The 19,652-nt window shown below is 42.8% G+C and overlaps 1 protein-coding gene across 4 annotated transcripts in view; it reads right to left on the reverse strand.

Annotated features, from left to right (window-relative positions):
* Positions 1-19,652, reverse strand: part of vps13b (vacuolar protein sorting 13 homolog B) — a 267,108-nt gene that overhangs the window by 180,406 nt on the left and 67,050 nt on the right. For 3 of the 4 annotated variants that reach the window (XM_076148413.1, XM_076148410.1, XM_076148411.1), the window contains exons 18-19: positions 13,724-13,858; positions 12,876-13,055 (exon numbers count right to left, since the gene is read on the reverse strand). In XM_076148413.1, coding sequence (XP_076004528.1) covers positions 12,876-13,055; positions 13,724-13,858 — 315 coding nt within the window. Of the gene's footprint in view, positions 1-12,875; positions 13,056-13,723; positions 13,859-19,652 lie in introns of those variants that run through there. The other variant, XM_076148412.1, reaches the window with a different exon arrangement.

The following is a 19,652-nucleotide window of genomic DNA, read 5'->3' on the forward strand; positions in this document are numbered from 1 at the left end:
TTGGCATCCATACTGTTGCATTGCCACCATCTGCTGGACTGTCCCTTGCCCCGTCTATCCCGGCACGGTTGTGGCATGTTTGAAGAAGCGCAAAAAGCGCAAGACGTGATTATCCCATCCCATTATTCCTATGTGTTAATACTGAAAATCACCAGCGTGGCCACAAAGTTCATCCCAGTGCCATGATCTATGTGGGAAAGGGACCATGCTGTGAGTGTTTGATGTGTGTTTCTTCTGCCTGTTTATGTGTCTAGGCCAATACTAATGGATGACTAATACTAATACTAAGGCTGTACTCATTCCTTTCCTGCACGGTAGGCTATATGGTCCACAGCCCTTAAACCTGCACTGACAGGAGTCTCTGGCTGCTACTGACCAGCAGGAGCGGAGCAAGATATAACCATCTGTAGCAGTTTAAAACCAGTTCAAGACACAGACATCCTTCATCCTTCATGCATAAGCAAACACACAGACAGACAACAGCAGGGAGCTTTAAGTGCACCCCACTGCTTTAATCTTAACTTCAATCAGATGAATTAGCTGTCTGTTGGTTACTGGGTAGTGTGTCACCTAATTCAAACAGTTTCAACCCCAAACAGCATGGAAATTGACAAAAAAAATCTGAGCAACATTTTGATTCAAGAACGATGCCAACCAGTCCACATCAGCTAAATTTAGATAAACATAAACTCACATATGGACAAGAGCCCAAAAGCATATGGATCACACCAAACCACCGTGCACACACACACACACACACACACAGTTTATGTTAGAGGTCCTAATGATGCTATCAACCACAGAGCTGACAGGAAGCTCTGAGGTGCAAGGCCACAGAGCAAAGTATACACCTTGGCTGTGGAGCTTAGCTACAGACATGAGCGTATGCCTCCAGGCTTGGTGTCAACCTCCCTCCCAGTCCACACAGTTGAGCAGTCAAAAAGCAGATTAAGCTAATACACACAGTGGGTACAGACATCCATTAGCTGCAGCTCTCAAAACACTAGATTATGTATCACATTTGTGTTTTTGTTATTAATTTCCTAATTAGGGTGTTACTTTGTCCCTCTCCATCTCCCTGTCTCTCCCCCCAGTCTCTGCAGCTGAGGGTAGAGATACTGCTGATAATGCCAGAGTGAGTGATTGATTTGAAACAGGGCACTAGGGCAAATAGATGGCACAAGGTTAAGGCAGTGAAGAAGCACAAGCTATTAGTAAAGTCTTTGTTTATGTAAACTGCAGTGTCTCCAGTCAAAACTGGATTTATTTGACTTGTGTTCCACAAACATCTCTGCAGACCTATGCAGCAATGGGTATGCACCACTGTTCCCAATTCCCAAATCTCAACAACAGGTCATGTGGTCCAGTGTGTTTAAACAATCTGATTGGTTGAATTACACAACTTCCTGTATGGGGCAAGATAGAATTTGAAAAGAAAGCCAACACGACACAGGGAAATAGAGAAACAATTAGATGGGACAGCTAGCATCTAGCTGACAAAGTCCTCACAGCAAGAAGCTCCTGGGTTCCATTCCCTACCAAGATCCTTTCTGTGGGGTGTTTGTTTGTTATCTCTGTGTTTGTGTGGACTTCCTCCCGGTTTCTCCCTCCTCAAAAGCTTAGGTGAAATGGAAATTCCAAATTGCCCTTAGGTGTGAATGAGAGTGTGACTGTGTTGTCTGCCTGTGTGTGTGTGTTTGCCCTGTGATAGACTGGCGACCTATCCAGGGTGTATCCTGCCTAACACCCAATGACCACTGGGATGTGCTCCAGGGACCCTCAGATGATAAGCAGCTATGGAGAATGAATGAATGAAGGATCCCTCTGACTGCCATGACAATCTCTGCTTTTATTGATAATTTATAGATGATCTCTGTTAAACTCAGGAGAGCAGATGATGGCGCAGAGATGCCCATCGTGTTGATGCACTGAGCTGCTGAAACTTTATGTGAGAAAACTCTGCTCCTGAATATATAGTTCAGGGGTCAGGCATTTCCATAGGATGAAACTATCATACAGATCATCCACGTGCCTCACTAATCCACCAGGAAGTTATGTAGCGTCTTTTAAAGAGAACAATCAACTTTAACAGCAATATTATCTGAATCAACTCATTGCTGCTGGTGAAGCCTTGTTTAACCTCTGTTCTCATCTCCACCTAGCACAAGCACGCACAGTTACAAACTCTTTTGGTTTTTGGTCTGACCTTGCCATTCTGAATGATGGTGCAACAGCAGCTGATTTCTAAATGTGTAAACTCATTTGCATTGAGATGTGGAAGTGCAGTGGGCTGTACGCAAGTTCTTAGCATGTGCCAACCTTTTCACCATAGCTGTGATTTAAACAGGATAAATGAGTACGACATTTATTTTTTCAGCACAAGCAATGTTTCAGTCAGGATTCCACGCAATACTGTTTAATGAGGCCCCAGGCCCCCAGAAACAGTCAGGCTCAGGTTACCAGGGGACCTAACTCTTAACTCTCATATCTGGTTTGAGTGCGTTTTAGTGTGTGTAACTCTCTCTCTCTCTCTCTCTCTCTCTCTCTCTCTCTCTCTCTCTCTCTCTCTCTCTGTATTTATATATATAAATAACACTGCGTTAATGAGCGATACAATAGTTGTTGCCGTTAATTGATTAATGCGTTAACGTGATAATAATGCGTTAACTTGCCAAGCCTTAGTATACTGTATATATATATATATATAAACATAGATGGAAAGGTAGATACATTTAGAAAATAGGGCCCTAAGAGATCTAAAATCAAATTCATATCCAGTCAAATGAGGTCCCTTTCTATAAAGTAGGAGTTTGGATCCCTCAGGCAGGGGAACTGCTTCCATATCTTGGGGGGGGGGGGGGGGGGGGGGCAGGAATTACAATATTCTGAGAAGCTATTTTTCATTTGTCTCTTGGGACAAATCACAGTGGTTAGAAATAAAAAGGATGGAATCCTTACTGTTAGAGTGTCCTCCGTATGTAGGGAGTAAGCAACCTCAAAACCATGGCTGGTTGCATAACATTTCATTCTCACATCAGTTTCATTGAGCCATCAATGGGTCTGGTTCCTACTCGCTGAGTTTGTAAATGACTTTGCCTTTTTTTATCTCCTTGTTAATCTGTGAGAATTCACTCTCACCACCAACATCACCATCTGATGAACCTACCCTACAACCCCATACCCATCATCACAATTATCATAATTAATGATGGCTTAACTGCCCCTATAATATATCAGTATCAAAGGGAGTTTCCATACAAATACCCTCTTAACCCACATTTACCCCTGCATCCTTTTATCCTTCACTGTTGAAGCGCCTTCACCCTCACAGCCGCTGCTTTATCTTACATTAAAAAATTTGCCTGACTTTTTTAATCAAAAGCGCTGGTGTTACTGCAGTTTTTTTGTGGTAACATTTTCCAGCTGTATGCAACAGACTGATTTGGGCAAAGCCCGGGAAAGTGTATGTGGAGGTTAGAATGGGAGGGAAGGAGAGGTGGAGGAGTTTGGGGAATGAAATACGAGATGAGGGGAGGGCATGGTACAAGAGAAAAGGCACATCATGGTGGCTGAGCTGTGAAGAAGCTAATGGGCTTTCATCCTCTTCCCACGCCCACTGCATGTTTTCCGATGGGCATTCAAGTGGGGAGACACATATTGGTTTGGCTACCAACACAGAACTCTGGCTGACTTGCTGCAGCAGCTTTGGCAGGTCAAGTCAGCATCTGCCCCAACTCTAGTTAGCCTGTATAGAACTGGTCTTTGTAGAGTATGAATCAGTAACCAACATTTAATAAACTGAGGGGGCAGCATAGCTGTAGTGGCGATAATGAGAGACCAAAGACTGATGCATGACTCACAGATGGACTGACACTGATTAAGTCAACGGCGTGATGAACAGGGAGCCTAATTAATGTTTCCCTCTGTCAGCAGGGATGGCCGCACATTGGAAACAGAGGTCCTCTATCAGAAGGACAATCATTAAACCACAGCCTAGATACATCAGCACATCTGCACAATGTCTAATGAAGCATCACAAGATAAGGGGCATTAAAACATCATCAGGATAATGAAGACATTTACATGGACATATATATGGACTGTCATGCTCTCTACTGTATTAATAAATTATATATCTATATTAATAACCACACAGACAGAAATAGCTATGAGACAAAGCCTGTTTTCATTTTACAAAGGTGTAACTGCAGTTCTGTAACCACATGATAACTCGTTTGAATGTGCATAAGTGTGGTCCTCAGCAGTCCGTCTGCACATTATCCCTTATAACTTCTTAGCTAAAAAACCTTAAGCCCCTGCTGAGGTGATCTAGGGAAGTCAATTGTTTTGATTGTGCTGTTCGATGTTTGATGTGACTGTGTGGAATGTGGCGACCTTTGATCCAGTGACAACATTCAATTAGATAAGGTTAACTAAATTGACCTCCTCCACCACTGCTTCTCCTCAGCTAAGGACTGGATAACGTGTAAACAACTTGTTAACTGCACAGTGAACCAAGGATTACTGCTACTTGCTGCCTTCTCACTGTGATAGCACAAAGTACACACAATATAGTTGTACTTCAAAAATGACATTCTTTTGTTGCCCCCCTCTGTCTTGACATGCTAACGCTAAGGAATCTTAAAATATACTCTGAGCGGGGGAAGTGCATTGCTCTCTCCCTCTAAACAGCTTTACATGTAATGACCCATTATAATAATGAGTGTGCAGTCACATGGGCATCTGAAATCAGGGTGCAGACCTGCATCTGTGTGCGTATAAAGTGGAGGGGTCCTGAGTGGACTGATGACAGGCTCTTCAGTGTTTCACTGACAATCATTAAAGATTAATTGCACCTTAGTGGTAAATTAATCTGGGTGCCCAGGGAATTACATTACATCCAGTAGCTGACAAGCAAGATCACCATTTTCCAGCTGTTGAGAAGCCAAGAAAAAGAATCCAACACACCCCCATAAAGTGTAGACAAAGAAACGTGGGGGAGACTTTTCCCTGTACCCTTAAGTCCTGTGATTAGAAGAGGAACATTAGTAAATGTTCAGGTCACACCATTTTCAGACACTTACATGGATACAATAGAATACACATCTCTTCTTCCATCTTAAGATGGTATACATTTACTTTGGACCATCAAACAACTTTGGACACATAAATGAGCCATTTATGGATGAGGCTTTCAGACATGCAATTATTAACAATAATCGGTGTCCTACATGGCCGTCTGTATTAACTGTAACTGGACTACAACAATTGTGTCAACATCCTATAACGAAAGGGCTAGAGTGCTTTGTCAGATCGACCCTGGAGGTTTGAAGTTTTCCATGTTACCCGACCATCCATAGAAAGACGCCCAGGCATGGGCTGCGTTCAACAGCATCATGAATCAGCTATGTGGCATGGAAGGAGTTTGCTTTATTTCTGTTTTGACTCCTGTCTGTCGAAGTACATCTATTTTCTCTTTTCTCTTGTATCTGTTATCCTTGAGGTTTAGCTTGGTCTCACTCTTTGAGTTGTTGCCACGACTGACTGGCATCAGTTTGTTTTCAGGGTTTTTACACTGCTGTGTCCTTCAAGAAGATGTGCTGGTTTGTCTCTATGCATGTGATGGAGGGAAGGGACCATCCTGGCCTTTGCTCCATGCAATTCATTTCTTCACTGTTAGTTTGCTTGTGATATGACCATGGATCATTAGAGGGTAGTTTATTCCCCTTTTGTGTATGCACAAATATGAACAAGACCCCATTTTGCATCAATACTTCAGAATAGTCCTGTGGAAATGGCTGTGATATCATGGAAAGGTGGACACTATCCTGAGCAGCTAAGACTAAACCTCAGTTCTCAACTGAGTATCAACACTTATCTCCTTTTAAACTGTCCCCAATCGCTGCCCACTAACCCTCAGTCTCACACTCCAGCCAAGCTTTAAGCACTGTGAGAGTAGCCTAAGTAGCCCTACACTTCACAGATGAACAGCTTCAGTAATGGGCCGTGATTGACCTCAACAGCTCCGAGTGTGCTCCCTTGGGTCTAATCTCCACATTACCTGCTTTGCTTCACACACACTGACTGATGAGACATGATGAGGATGGCTGCCTTAAAGATTAAACAGCTTGCTCAGGGAAGTTAGAGGGTGCTTAAATAAATGAACCAATGGAATAACCTCCTTATACTATGGATTCATGCAAATACTAAACTCAAATGAGTGTAGATTACTCCTGTATGTAGTCCTTTGGTATGTGGTGGACTTTTGAACAGCATTACTTACAGAGCTGAATGTGCTGCTGTTTTCACACTACATATTTGTTTTTACAATAAGTTAAGTGAACAATTAGATATGCTATATGGAATTATTCAAAATGCATCCACTGTATAGCTTCATCTTATCTCAACTATTTCAATCTAAAAGAATGTTGGGGGGGTAACTCCTCACATTCCACAGGTCCCAGTCAACATCACTTTCCTTTCTCTGCCTCGCTCTCTTTTCCCTCCTCTTTCTGTATCAAAAATGATCTGCAAAATGTCTCATAACTCTACACTCATTGTCATGTCAAATGCTTTCATCAATACAAATATATTCAAAATTCAAAAAAACTGAGAAATGGGATAAAGAATTGAAGTCTGTATTTTGAGAGGTAGGATTTCATGAACTACTTAGGGTCAGACACCTTCTTACAGTGGACACTTGTATCTCAGGTGGACACTTGTACGTCAGGTGTTTAAAATTAGATCAAAAGAACTTCCCAACAGGCACAAAGCTGATCATATCACTTAGAGGCAAGCTCAATAAAATGCATCTCAAAGCTAACAGAATTAATTCTCTCTCAAGGAGTACAGTACCGGCTGTATGTACACCATTTTTACAATTTGTCTACCAGTGAAAGAACAAATTCAGGCCAGCAGCTTAAAGCCATCAAGCTGTTGCCCGAGACAAAGCCAGACTGTTGATTTAACACTCAGTGGAGTGAGTGAACACATGCTTATAAAGGAGGGGAAAGGAGCATGATGGATGGACATATCAAAGTACAGCAGGCTTTGAAAGATTGCAATGGAGGAGGCTTCGGAGATCCCAAATTCACACCCCATCTAAGGTGTCAGTGCAAAACATTCAAAGGCTACGGTTTCACTGAACAGATCAAGAGAGCATATGTGTCTTGAACCCTCGCATATTCAAGTGTGTGTGTGTGTGTTTCAGTGTCAAGTGTGTGTCAGTGTGTATGCATCCATGTGTGCATGCGCTGCCCAGTGCACACGTTTGTGTGAAATGATCAGATCAAAGCCAGGTGGCGCTTCATAACCACCTGCTCTCATTAGTCTTTAGGTCTACAGAGGTATTGCAAGATCCCAGCTGTCTGTGACCACTGCAGACAGATCGCCTCTCTAAGTGACCATACACACATGCACGCATGCACACACACAACATGGACCAAAGGGAACATGTTTCAATGACCTACATATAAGAACTGCATGCTATTTTACTTTTCAAAAACATGAAATGAAACAATAAAACATGTAAATCTCTCTCTCCACCTCTCTGTCTATTCATAAACTTAACATGTTGTTGTCATACAGTGGCCAGATAATTCTCCATGGATTAAATCAACGTAGCATAATTCCCTGCAATATGTTTACATTCAAATTGAAGCTCACTCTGTTCCCTTATTCCCACAGCTCCCACGGTATGGTAAAGAGATCAAAACTACAGAGCTTTATAGGGAACATCTTTAACATTTGCTCTGCTCTCAGTGTGCTTGATTAAATGTAACATTTTGAGATCCCAGAGATCTGAGAAAAGCATAAATCATTGTCCTGCAGCTGCTGGTGTGCCTGGGGAAAACACATGCAATTCCTCATTCACTCGCTCACTTTCTCTCTCTTTTTTTTGTCTTCTCTATGAACGTAAAGCCCAACTGACCCGTCTGTCCCCCCCTCCCTTCCTTTTCTCCTCCTCTTCTGGTGTAAGTCAGGGTGGTGGAGAGTGCGGTGGAACACCTGCACACTCACTGCTTAAGTTAAGCTTAAACCCCAGCTCCTCACACGCCCTCTAGCCCTTCACTCCCCTCACAATGGCCCTGTCCAAGGCCCCCTTAGTCTTCCCCATCCATCAGCTGTGACAGGCCCTAGACCAAGCCAAGGAGCACAGTCAGCCAACCAGCCACTGTCCAGGGATCACAATGATCAAGCTGTCTCTTGAGCCCCAGTGATAATTTACAGTCCATGGAGCAGTAGGGGTCATTATGAACGACTTGGCCAGGGGTTTTTGATTGTGGTGTTCTTCAGTAACTATTCTAATTAAATTCAAAAATAATTTATAGATCTAAAAGCAGTCAAGGAAGACAGACATCAGTCCTAGTGTGTGCTAGTCCAAGAAGACATCTCCCTGGCTCTGAGCTGGGCCCATGTGGAGGACTAACTGCTAGTCTTTTCTGACTGAGAAGCAACCATCTCACCTCCTGCTCTGTAAGAACGACGTGTTCTCCTGCCTTATTTTCTTTGTTTTCCTGATCTCTCCCTCAAAGCCAATGCCATTTAATCATGGCATTGGTTTCTCATTACTCGATGTATCATAACACGGCATACACATGAATCATGTTTAGTTCTTACAAAAAGAATAAGAAAAATAAAGAAATTAACAGGGGGGGGGGGGGGGGGGGGGGGGGGGAGGCTGTAGCTGTACTCTGCGACTGCCAACATTTTTATTGTTGTTGGGTCCATCTGGTATGACTGCTCAATTAGGAGAACTCATCTGAGAATTTCAGTCTGTAATATAAGGGATTAAAACCCCTTTAGATGTTTAGAAGACTTCTGCGTCTTCTGCTATACAACCCAAGGTTTTCATTGTATTTAATTTATTAGAATGTTTCAACCTCAACTCTGCTAAATAAAAACACATTAGTCTGGAGCTGCAAGCGTCTCTAGAAGTGAACAGGGACTTCCTCTAACCACCCAACCCATAGCCACCCAACCCACACCAATATTTCACTTTCTCAGTAAATAGGAATTTCTTTTAATTCACTGGTAAACAATTAGAGAGAAAACAGATGTCATTGGCAAAATGTAGGTCATCTACTTGGTTACTTTAAAGATTAAAACGTGTGTGTCCGCCATTTAAATGGTGGACAAGGGGATTATTACTTAAGCAGAAAATGTTTCAGAAAGACAACTGTATCATTGCGTCCAAGTTAGCTTTCACATGAATGCTAATTAGAAGAATTCTATCAAAGGAACCTGAAGAATCGTGGCCCTTCCTGGACTCTCTGGCACAAATGTGACAATTGGAGGAAATAGCTTCTGATTGAAGGTGATTAGATTAGATTAGATTGAAGAAACCATACATTAACTTCTTTCCAGGGCCTGTCACAGCACAGGGATCAGACATACATGACCAGGGGGAAACACTAATGGCTTGGCTTCTCTCAATTCCATCAACAACAGTCATTCACCCACACACTTCACCATGCCAATGCTCCTCAAGATTATGCAGTGCATCTTTGTGATTGCCTTCCAGGACTGAGTCATTTGAAAAATGGACTGTAGGGGGAACACGGCCAACCACATGTTGTTGATAGCTCTAATATCCTTGTTCAAAGGAGTGTACTGTAGACAGTGCCTTTGAGAAGGTTCTCTTCTCCACATCCATTCAGGAGGTCAAGGAAGGTCTGAGCAACCACAGTCTTCAGATCCTTCACCAAGTCATTTAGAGAAATACAGACTGGAATTTCAGTCAAATTTCATATTGTTACCTTCCCCCAAATATGTCAACTGTGACATTCATGATGTCATCATGGGGCCTTCCCCATGATGACATCATGGGGAAGTGGGGTTCCATTCACTACTATCATTTGGTAATGCAAATAAAACTTAGAAACTCCTTTTATGTGAAATGAAAAGCATCCCATGCAAACACTGCACCCAGTTATAAGCACGTTTGAGGCTATTGGAGGAACGTGCTCGTTGAAACTCAACACACACACACACACACACACACACACACACACACATACACACACACACTCTCTGTAATAAATTATAATATCATTGAGGCTGTACCAATGTATTTGTCTGCTCTTTCCAGATGGAAGAGAATCAACCCCTGCACTCCTGAGTGCTCTGGGTCTGGGTTCTCTCTCCACTGCGCTATTGGTGCTGTGTGTCATCTCCTATGACCAAGCCTCTAAATAACACAAAGAAGAGAAGCCAGATCTTTTTGGCAAGATTGGAGGGGTATGTGGGAATGGTGCTCTTTGCAACTCCACACAAACACACACAAATGCACAAACAGACAAATGCCACTCTCTAAGCTGCACATACTAACTTAAGCTCGATTATCAGCAAAGCCCTTCTCTCTTTCATTGAATAAATATTGTGCTTTGAGAATTGGGTGGACAGATCCCAAAGGGCTGCTGCTTTGCGTCGCATCCCAACAAAAACCAGAAGCCACTGATCAAATGTAGAATAGAAATAAAAGTTGATGGTAGCTCATTATATCTTAATGTCTTCCGTATGTTGATGGTGTAAGGAGGAGGATTTTCCCTTTTTCCTCCAGCCTAGTCCGACACTCGTTCTATAATGATCACGCTTTAAGAATTTGCTAAATGGAATCAACAGAGCCACATGGGAGGAATAAAATGTGTTTGATGCCAGAGCCAAGTGCTCCAACAATTCAGAAATGTCATGATCACAAAATGCTGAACCTCAGAGTGGGTCCTATGGGAGTGAGGGGTGCAGCCCATTTAGAGTGGTGCTACTCCACCTTTCATCTTTGGCTGAGTGAGGCGTTGCATCCATCATTCCATTAACACTGCACACGCAGGCTCCCAGTGACAATGGATGTCAGCAGGGACATGGGAGATATGGAGTGGCCCACAGCTTTGATTTAGCCTGATACCATGCAAAACGCAGATTTGTAAGAACACAGATGCCTATGCGCATACACACTAACTAAGCCAGCTCTTCCATCAGCAGCATGGAGCATGCACAGACAGACAGACAGACAGACAGAGACACACACACACACACACACACACACACACACACACACAGTCTGCTGTTTTTGTCAAGCTCTGCTGTTGTCTCTAGCCTCAACTGTATTGACAGGTATACTGCAAATAAAAGAAAGGTCTCAGACAAATCTAGTGTATGAGTCTATGGTTTTCTCTCTCTAAAAGCGGGTAATGAAGAAAAGATATAGAGTATAAAGGCCAAGAGATAAAGCATGAGACTATTCTCAAGATTTCTTAAGACCATACAGGTAGAAAGAAAGAGAAAAGCAGAAAGAGTGAGAAGGATATCACTGAAAGTAAGCAAGCAAAAGAAAGATGAAGAGGACAGAGAGGAGTGTAGTAAGACAGTGATGAGAAGGAGTGCAGGCCTCTGCTGCTTCACATCTGCTGGAGATATATCCAGTGCTTCTGGGAGTCAGCCCCAAACCTCTCCTTCACTTCCATCTTCTTTATTTGTCTCCCCCTCGTTTTGCTCCGTTTTGATCTTCTGGTTTGTGATCAGATCAGGTTTTAATATTCAAAAATATGCAGCATGTTTACAAGGCATTGCTTTGTGGAAGTGACTCTAAATCAAAGTAACAGTCTGGGGCTGTGTACTAAATAGAATAGACCAGAGTTTCTTTAAAGTACTGTATCTATCTACACCTGGCAAGGTTGTAAAAAGTGGAAAAACGTATTTTAAATTAAACTCAATTTTATTTACATAGTACCAGATCGCCAACCATCATCAACCAACTATCAACCTTTTATAGTCGTATTTCTACTGACTTTCTAGTCAACAATGGCATGTCTGGTTCTGGATGACCTCACCTGTCCTTATCTACCTACTCTGTGACACCTTAAGGAACAGCTGTAGCTTCTCTTTACTGTCTGAAACCACCTGAGGCCAACTCTAACTCCATCTCAAAACTGACATGTTGAAGACCCCCAGGCCTGACATGATTCAGGACCATTTGGTGTTTAAGTCAAGGCCAAACAGTGAATCTATAGCGCCACATTAAAAGTGATGTACAGTTGTGGCTCTGAAGAAAAGACTAATACTGGAAACAAACGCTTGACATTGTCATCCTCATGCTTCTCCTCTATCTGCTGTTATCTAGGAGGGGACATGTTGGGACACAGACTGTGATTCCTGAGCCAGTGACATGATCATGACATAGGAATAGTCAAACTCTGCCAATCTTCCCAGGTTGTTTAAGTTCTTCTGAATAGACAAGGCAGTTCTAGCTGACAGGAGTGTAGAGGTGAGGTCATGCAGTGATGACATACACTGCAAAGATTAGGAGACACACTGGGCTGTAGTCACTAAATGTCCACCATATTAAATCAAGCGCACATCAATTACATTACAATTTGGGATCAAAATGATGACTATTTGGTAAAGGGATACTGAACCCTACTTAATACTCTCAAGTCAACAATTACACATGGTTTTACCCACACTTGTGGTTAAAGGACCCAATCACAGTTTGCAGCTCTAATCAATCCGTACAGCTTAGTGTCGACAAAGACTTAGTGCTGTTTAGAGAACTTGCGCTGCCTGTAAAGAGAAGCTGAGTTGCCAATCCTAATGGTGCTTTAAGGATACTAGGGTGGAGGGCATGATGGACCAAGGACAAATGATGACATAAACAGCCCATTAGAAATCAAAACACCACAACGAGAACCAGAAAATATTATAATAATGATATATTATAATAATAATATAACAAATTGGAAAAATATAGGGGGAATGGCCAAAATACACAAGTTGAGTGAGAAGGATGAAAACACTGGGAGCCAGTAAAAAGGGTGAGAGGAGAGGAAAGCAAAGTACAGTATAAACAGTCTTATAGTAATACAATACGCAGATCCTACCGGAGTTCCTGCAGTCGTCTCCTTGCTGAGGCATCTGAACAGAAAATGCCAGCAGGTCGGGGGCTAGTAAAGATTCTGGCTTGCGGACTTCATTGAGCCATCGACTCATATGGAGCTCCTTTGTGTCTGATGGGCCCTGGATCAGAGGAACCAGCTTTTCTTTGACCCCATCTGCTGAACCTGCAATACAAGGAAGATGCCAATTCAAAACCCCTACATGAAATAGGGACATCAGAAACAATATATAACAAGCAAAAACAGTGTTAAAATTCCATTATAGTCTGATTAAAGCAATAAATCCTCTTTTTCAGATATAAGGCGGAAACCTGAATAAGGTTGCAGCTGGTATAAATCAGTATGTTCTTCTGTAAATCAGTTTATTCAATGGATGGAATCCAACACACAGTGAATGTGGCCAGATAGTAAATAGATAGTATGACAGTAGATAGTATGTTAGCCAGATGATTGTGTATTCTGCATCTTATTTGATAGCAAGCTAGTTAATAAGCGATCGAGCATAAACTTCATTTGAATCAGTGTTCCATACTCTATGATGCACGGGATTTAAGACTTGTAAATGATTGCTATGTTGGAACCCACTCTGAAGTTGACAGTCCATGTTTGGGAATTGGTTTCTGACAACCAAGTCTGCTGCTGTCTGTCAAAACTTCTTCATAGGATGACTGAGTCACATGAATAAGCCAAGAGATGTAAACATAGTGTGGGCCACCTGTGCATGAATCCTCCCCCCCGATCAAGAAATCAAGACAAAGACTGAGAGAGAGAAAGTAGAGGACTCTCCTGCCTACACAGGCAGTAAAGTTTTAACAGGGCACAGATGCACACACCTGGAGTCCTGGCACACACTTTAACAGCACCCACAGTTCCCGAGGCACATTTCACCGTTGCACTGCTGCAGAACTTCAGCTCCAGGTTTTGGAAGGAGCCCTCCAGAGTTGGTGACGGACTCTGAGATTTCACACCTAATAAAGAAAGAAAGAAAGATAAAATGAGGTGCAGTCCAGCAGGTTTAAACACACTGCTGCCATGGCTTCATTAAACAGGTGATTGGCCGTTCATTGGTCTTGACCCCTTTCTTTCCTCCCTTTTTCCTCTCCCACAGTTCTGAGACACAGATATCACCAACGTCAGGCACTGGGTGTTACATTCATCTCTCCTGATTCTGTTTAACTATTGTTTTAAATTATTACCATGATAAAGACGTTGAATAGTCTTCAAAAGCTACAATGTTGCCGTAGTTTTGAAAGATACACCTTTATCAGCACCTGTGTACTTAGTCTTGCTAGTCTGCCACTGAGTGGTGAATGGTTTGAAGATTTCCAAGGATGTACTTTTTATTTGATCATATTTTTGGGCTGTCTCCTACAACAGGATCCATCCATCGCATGCAACATTCTTCCAGTGAGCTGGAAATGGCAGAGGAAGTCACAAAACACCTCTTCCACCACCTAATTCTCCGAGAAACCCCACCTCACAGAGATGGGACTTCCTACAAGTGTCCCCAGCACATGCTTACTTGCTTTACAAGCTAGCTTTAGAGTGAAAATAACAGTGAAGTGAAGTCAAAAATACGAAAGTCAAAGAGGAAAGAGCAAAGAAAGAAGGAACCTGAAACCTACAGTAAAGATCAGGTCATCTCAATAAAGGAACTGGCATGGTGATCTGGGTGTTCTTTGATTCATTTCCTCTGTGCCTTCTATACATGCCCTTAGTTGTGTTCATCCAAACTCTTTTCTATCCCTCGTGCTCCCCCCTCCCCTTCTCTATCAGTTCACACAGTGCTATATCACTTTAAATGTTACATGAAAATGACTAATTTATAAAACGTTGTTCTGTTTGCAGAGGTTAAGCTCAATCACCTGAGGTAAAAGAGTAGACAGGGAGAATGAAGGGACAGATATTCAGAGAACATTTAACCACCAGGGAAATTACTTGCAATTGCAAAAATTGCTGAAATCTGGTTGAGGGGTGAAGGTTACAGAAGATGAGATTTGTCCTGAAAGTTTCCCTAACCACTGACTTCCCTCCTCTCGTTCACACAAATTACCCAGGAACCCTTTCACCTGGTGTCTGAGAGGCCCTCTGTCAGTCCAGATGGAAGATGGGAACATTAATAAACGTTCTTCTGTCTCCCTGCCTTCCACTTCATCTGTCAACATGTAGGTCAAACGGCACCGCAAGGCTCTTTGTGGGTTTAGTTATCTCCCATAGGTTCATAGGGAAGAACTCAAACAAACTATCTTATTCAGGATTTGCGGTGCATGTAGTCAAGTGGGAAATGACATCAATATGCCTCTAGATCCACTCAGACAGCACTGTGTATCTAAAGCCATGTACAGCACCCTCCTATGTCAGAGCAACACACAACACTAGGTGATGCAATGTCATACAAGAGGGACCGATGGAGGCAATGCATGTTGCTATGCACAGGCTTCCACTGGTAACAGAATAGCTTACATGTATTTACCAGCAAGGACTGCATCAGGCAATATTATTAAGTAGGACACATCTATTTCCCCCCTCACTTGTACCACGCTGAAGAAAAGACTTTGGCTTTTTCCAATACAGAAGTAAAGAAACAATTGTGCAATAAGCTCAGTTCATAGGGGCTCAGCTTGGGAAAAGGAGGGTCGAGTCCCGTATGGACCAAGAAAGTGGACTGGCAGCTGGAGAGTTGCCAGTTTGCCTCCAGGGCCCTTGCACCGAACCCCCAAAAACTGCTCAATGGGCCCTGTGCTGACCCCTCTGTAATGCATGTGCGTGTGTGTGTGTAAAGAGGGGCTCGCAAGACAAATTTCAGATTGACGTGTTAGCATATAATTTGACCCAATAAAGTTTCTCCTAATAAATAAGATAAACAATGACTGAAAGGATCCTGGAGTCCTTCCTTCTCACTGGAGATGGAGATGTTAAGTGTGGAATATGGCTCTAAGAGTATCGCTAAAACATTCTCCCTTGTCCACATAGATGTCAGGGCAGGTTGCACCTGTTGGGGTGCTGATGGTGGGTGTTGCATAGGGGAGCCTCTGGACAATGCTTTGGCCAGCTGTTTGGCTGTAAAAACCTGGCACAGGAAGAAGAAAAAACAGAAGGGCTACTCATTTGTACAGTTGCACTTGTGCTGGTATTTGGTTGTGTGTGTGTGTTAGTGTGTGTGTGTGTGTGTATGTGTGTGTGTGTGTGTGTGTGTGTGTGTGTGTGTGTGTGTGTGTGTGTGTGTTTGTGTGTGTGTGTGTGTGTTTGTGTGTGTGTGTGTGTGTGTGTGTGTGTGTGTGTGTGTGTTACAGAGAAGCATATATGTGCATGACTAAGTGAGTGAGTGAATGTGTGTGGTGCTGTTATTCGTCAAGCTCGGGCAGGTGCAAGGAGTACATAAACACACAGCTAAGGGCCAGAGGCTATGGCACTACATCAAACACTGCGAGGGCAACAGTGGTCAGCTGGATTTGCCATCCCAAGCACCCACTGTGAGTATGGAAAATGGTGTGGGAAGGAAGGTTGGAAAGAGAGGAAGAGAAAGACGAAGGGAAAAGAAAGACTGAGGGCGAACAAACAAACAGATTGAATGTTACGTGACACTGATGGGGCATTGTGGGACGTGGAAGGCACATTTGCTTTCTGCATACCTCAATAGTTTGTTTATTTGTATGTGCACATGTATCACCATGTAGGTGGTTAAAAGAGAGAGAGAAAGAGAGAGAGCACATGCGCGAGAGAGAGAGAGAGAGAGAGAGAGAGAGAGAGAGAGAGAGAGAGTGAGAGAAAGAGAGAGCATGTGTGTTTTACAGGACATCTGTGGACTTGAAAGCCATGTTTTGCACATTCCAACATGTCCTGCTCTCACTCCTTTGAGGAATGGTATGGGAAAGTTGTCCGCCCTCTAATACTGGAAAAGGCTACACTTTGAGACAAGGAGCTCAGTTTTTGTATTAGTCTACATTAAAAAGCTGTAATGATAATAAGCATTTGCAAGACAATCATCTCTAATGCAATGGAAAGCTGTTATGGGAAATAACAGTGGATATTCACATGGTCTCTATTAAAAGTTGCGAGTTCAAGAAAGAGAATGTCGAATGCCTCGTTTCAAAGGCCTTTTGCAAATGAAGGAAGCAGCCAGAGGAGACTTTAAATGCTGATACAGAACCTGAAGAATAGTTGTTAACAACCTGTGGCAAAGTGTTCATGGTAGAAAGAAGGCTGATGCACATGCAGGAAGACTAGCAGAGTTGCAAACACAGTTCAGTTGTAAAAGACAGCAGAAATGAAAAGACATGGCTCATCCCATTACATGGATCCCTGTGTGATGGGATGACATCATGAGTAGCACAAAAATAGCTTCTAGAAGATTGAGCCTTGTACAAATACATTGGGAATCCATTGTTTTGGGAATTTCTCAAGTTTTCCTTTGCCACTACATAAGTGCTACAGTGGAGCTGGAGTGAACTAGCATAAGTGAGTATCCTGATGCTATACTACATCCCTGAAATGGATCAATACATTATGAGTTTTGTGTGTAATGGCAATTGGTTCACAAGAGCATCGACACTATTGACAGACTGTCTGTGTCTCTTTACCTGCCCATTTAGCATTTAGAGAGAGAGAAACCAAAATCCATTATCACCAAGTCTGGCAATGGGCCCACCACAGCTAGAGGCTGACAGATAAAGAGGTAGACATAGACAAGTTGGGTAGACCAAGAGCAGTCAGCTGAGGCATTAAGTGCTGATGCAGAAATAACAGCTGTCTTCCTAAAGTCAAAAGGGGCTGAAGTTAGAAGTGGTAAGTAGGAGCATGAGGTCTGTTGGCCCATCGCCAAGCACTGACAGTGAAAAGACAGACACATACAGAAAGAGTGGGACAGGAAGACAGACAAGGTGAACTAGTAGAGAGAGTGGGGCAGGGGAACAGACAAGGCAAACTCATAGTGGTTTGTTCTGCAGTTAGACGGAGAGGGAGAGAGAGCAAGAGAGAGAGTCTTGACAGTTGGCAAAGTCAAAGTCAAGACAGGCCATAACTCCGAATAAGATATTCATAAAGGCATTCATAAAGAATACCTGAACATTTAGAATGAGCTGCAGGGAACAGAGAGGGAGCACTAAAGGCACTGAGGCAACTAACTGCATTCACTTGCAGTTACAGCCTTTTGAGGACAAACAAACGAGCATAACTGCCACTACAAAATGAATTTCAACAATTACCTACAGAGCCTTCAATTTTAAAATGAATCTAAAGGAAACTACTGTAACTTACTTTTACTTACGTTTTGTATAGACAGATAGAAAACGCAGAGAAAGAGAATTCTTAAACACACTTGGGAGAGGTAGAAGTGGAAATTGGTGCACTAGCAGTCCTTTGCTGTCTCTGAAGGTTTTGGTAGAGAGTAAGTGATGGGAAGTGTTGGTAGAGGAGGCTGGGGGTCTAATTTTCATGATTACCATCCCCTCCAGGTGCTGCCTGCCTCTCTGTCTTTCTGTCTGCTCGCTAAAGCAGTGACATATGTTCTCCACTCATTCAAAATGTGGTTCTCTCTGCCACCGAATTACCACAATTAAGGAGCCTTCATGCGGAAGCAATTTGGCCAACACTAATGGGCCTAGGCAGTGGGGTTTGGAAGACAGTGAGAGAGGGAAAGAAAGAGAATGAGATGCAAAGCAAAACAGAGTGAATGTGATACTGCAACAAGTGAGAATGAGAGGAGACATAGAGCCAGAGAATAGTAGTGAAAAGGAGAGACACAGATGTGTGATGAGTGATAGAGAAGCGTGTAGACTGACATAAAGGATTCCCACATTGCCACTTGTAAGGAGACGATTAGCTAGTGGTGAGATAGGCCATTAAAACAAAGTTCTGGATGAGAGGGCCTGCCTTTCAATCTCCCATAACCCTGTCCTAATGCTGCACTGACAAATTTGGTTAGCATAAGAAACACGGGAATTCTGACTTTGAAGTAGCAGCCAGGGTGGAATGCCAGTGTGGTTCCACCATGAGAGAGATGCTCAAAACTACAGACCGCAGCTAATGATGCTAAACCAGCCCATCCAACACTGAAATGGAACTCTCTCTCTCTCTCTCTCTCTCTCTCTCTCTCTCTCTCTCTCTCTCTCTCTCTCCTTCTGAATGAAAATCTCTATTCCTTTTTTCTCTCATCGCTCTTGATGGGAGAGATTTAAAGAAAAACTGCCAGTACAGCGTTCTTGTTTATCAGTAATCCACTGAGATCAATATTTATGTCTGCGCTTTACAGAGGCTGGCTGTCTGTGTGTGGTGGTAGCCAAGTGGTGACTGGGGTTTTGGTGCTGCTGAGGCGCTTCAATAGGAGTTACAGTTGGAATTGATGGCCTTGTGATATGGAGCTATGTGCTCAGTCCACACTGGAGACTAGCCTTAGATGGGACAGTTGGCTGACAGTAGGGAGTCTCTTCTCCAGACACGACCAGACATAAATCCAAACAGATTTGTTTAGCACTGTCATTGACTCAAGGGTTTGTAAAATTCTGGACAGCGTGCTGTGAATGCTACAAAGCCAATTGTTCTTAAATCAACCTTCATGTCACAGTGAATGTGTCTTTGACTTGTGCCCAAGTTGTGATCATTACAAATCCTTACTTTCCAATATACTGATCTAGTTGACATTTCTGTTTATTAATGATGCACTGCTATACGTATGTTATCTATGTGAAATGATCCTGTTGATCCTTGTGTTGTCTTTTCTTCATGCTTTAGTGTTGTAGCCTGTAGTAATGTAGCGGCAGTAGC

Source organism: Genypterus blacodes, unplaced genomic scaffold (assembly GCF_046128005.1).
Source record: "Genypterus blacodes isolate CSIRO-AG114 ecotype Tasmania unplaced genomic scaffold, CSIRO-AGI_Gbla_v1 ptg000040l_1, whole genome shotgun sequence".
Lineage (NCBI taxonomy): Eukaryota > Metazoa > Chordata > Actinopteri > Ophidiiformes > Ophidiidae > Genypterus > Genypterus blacodes.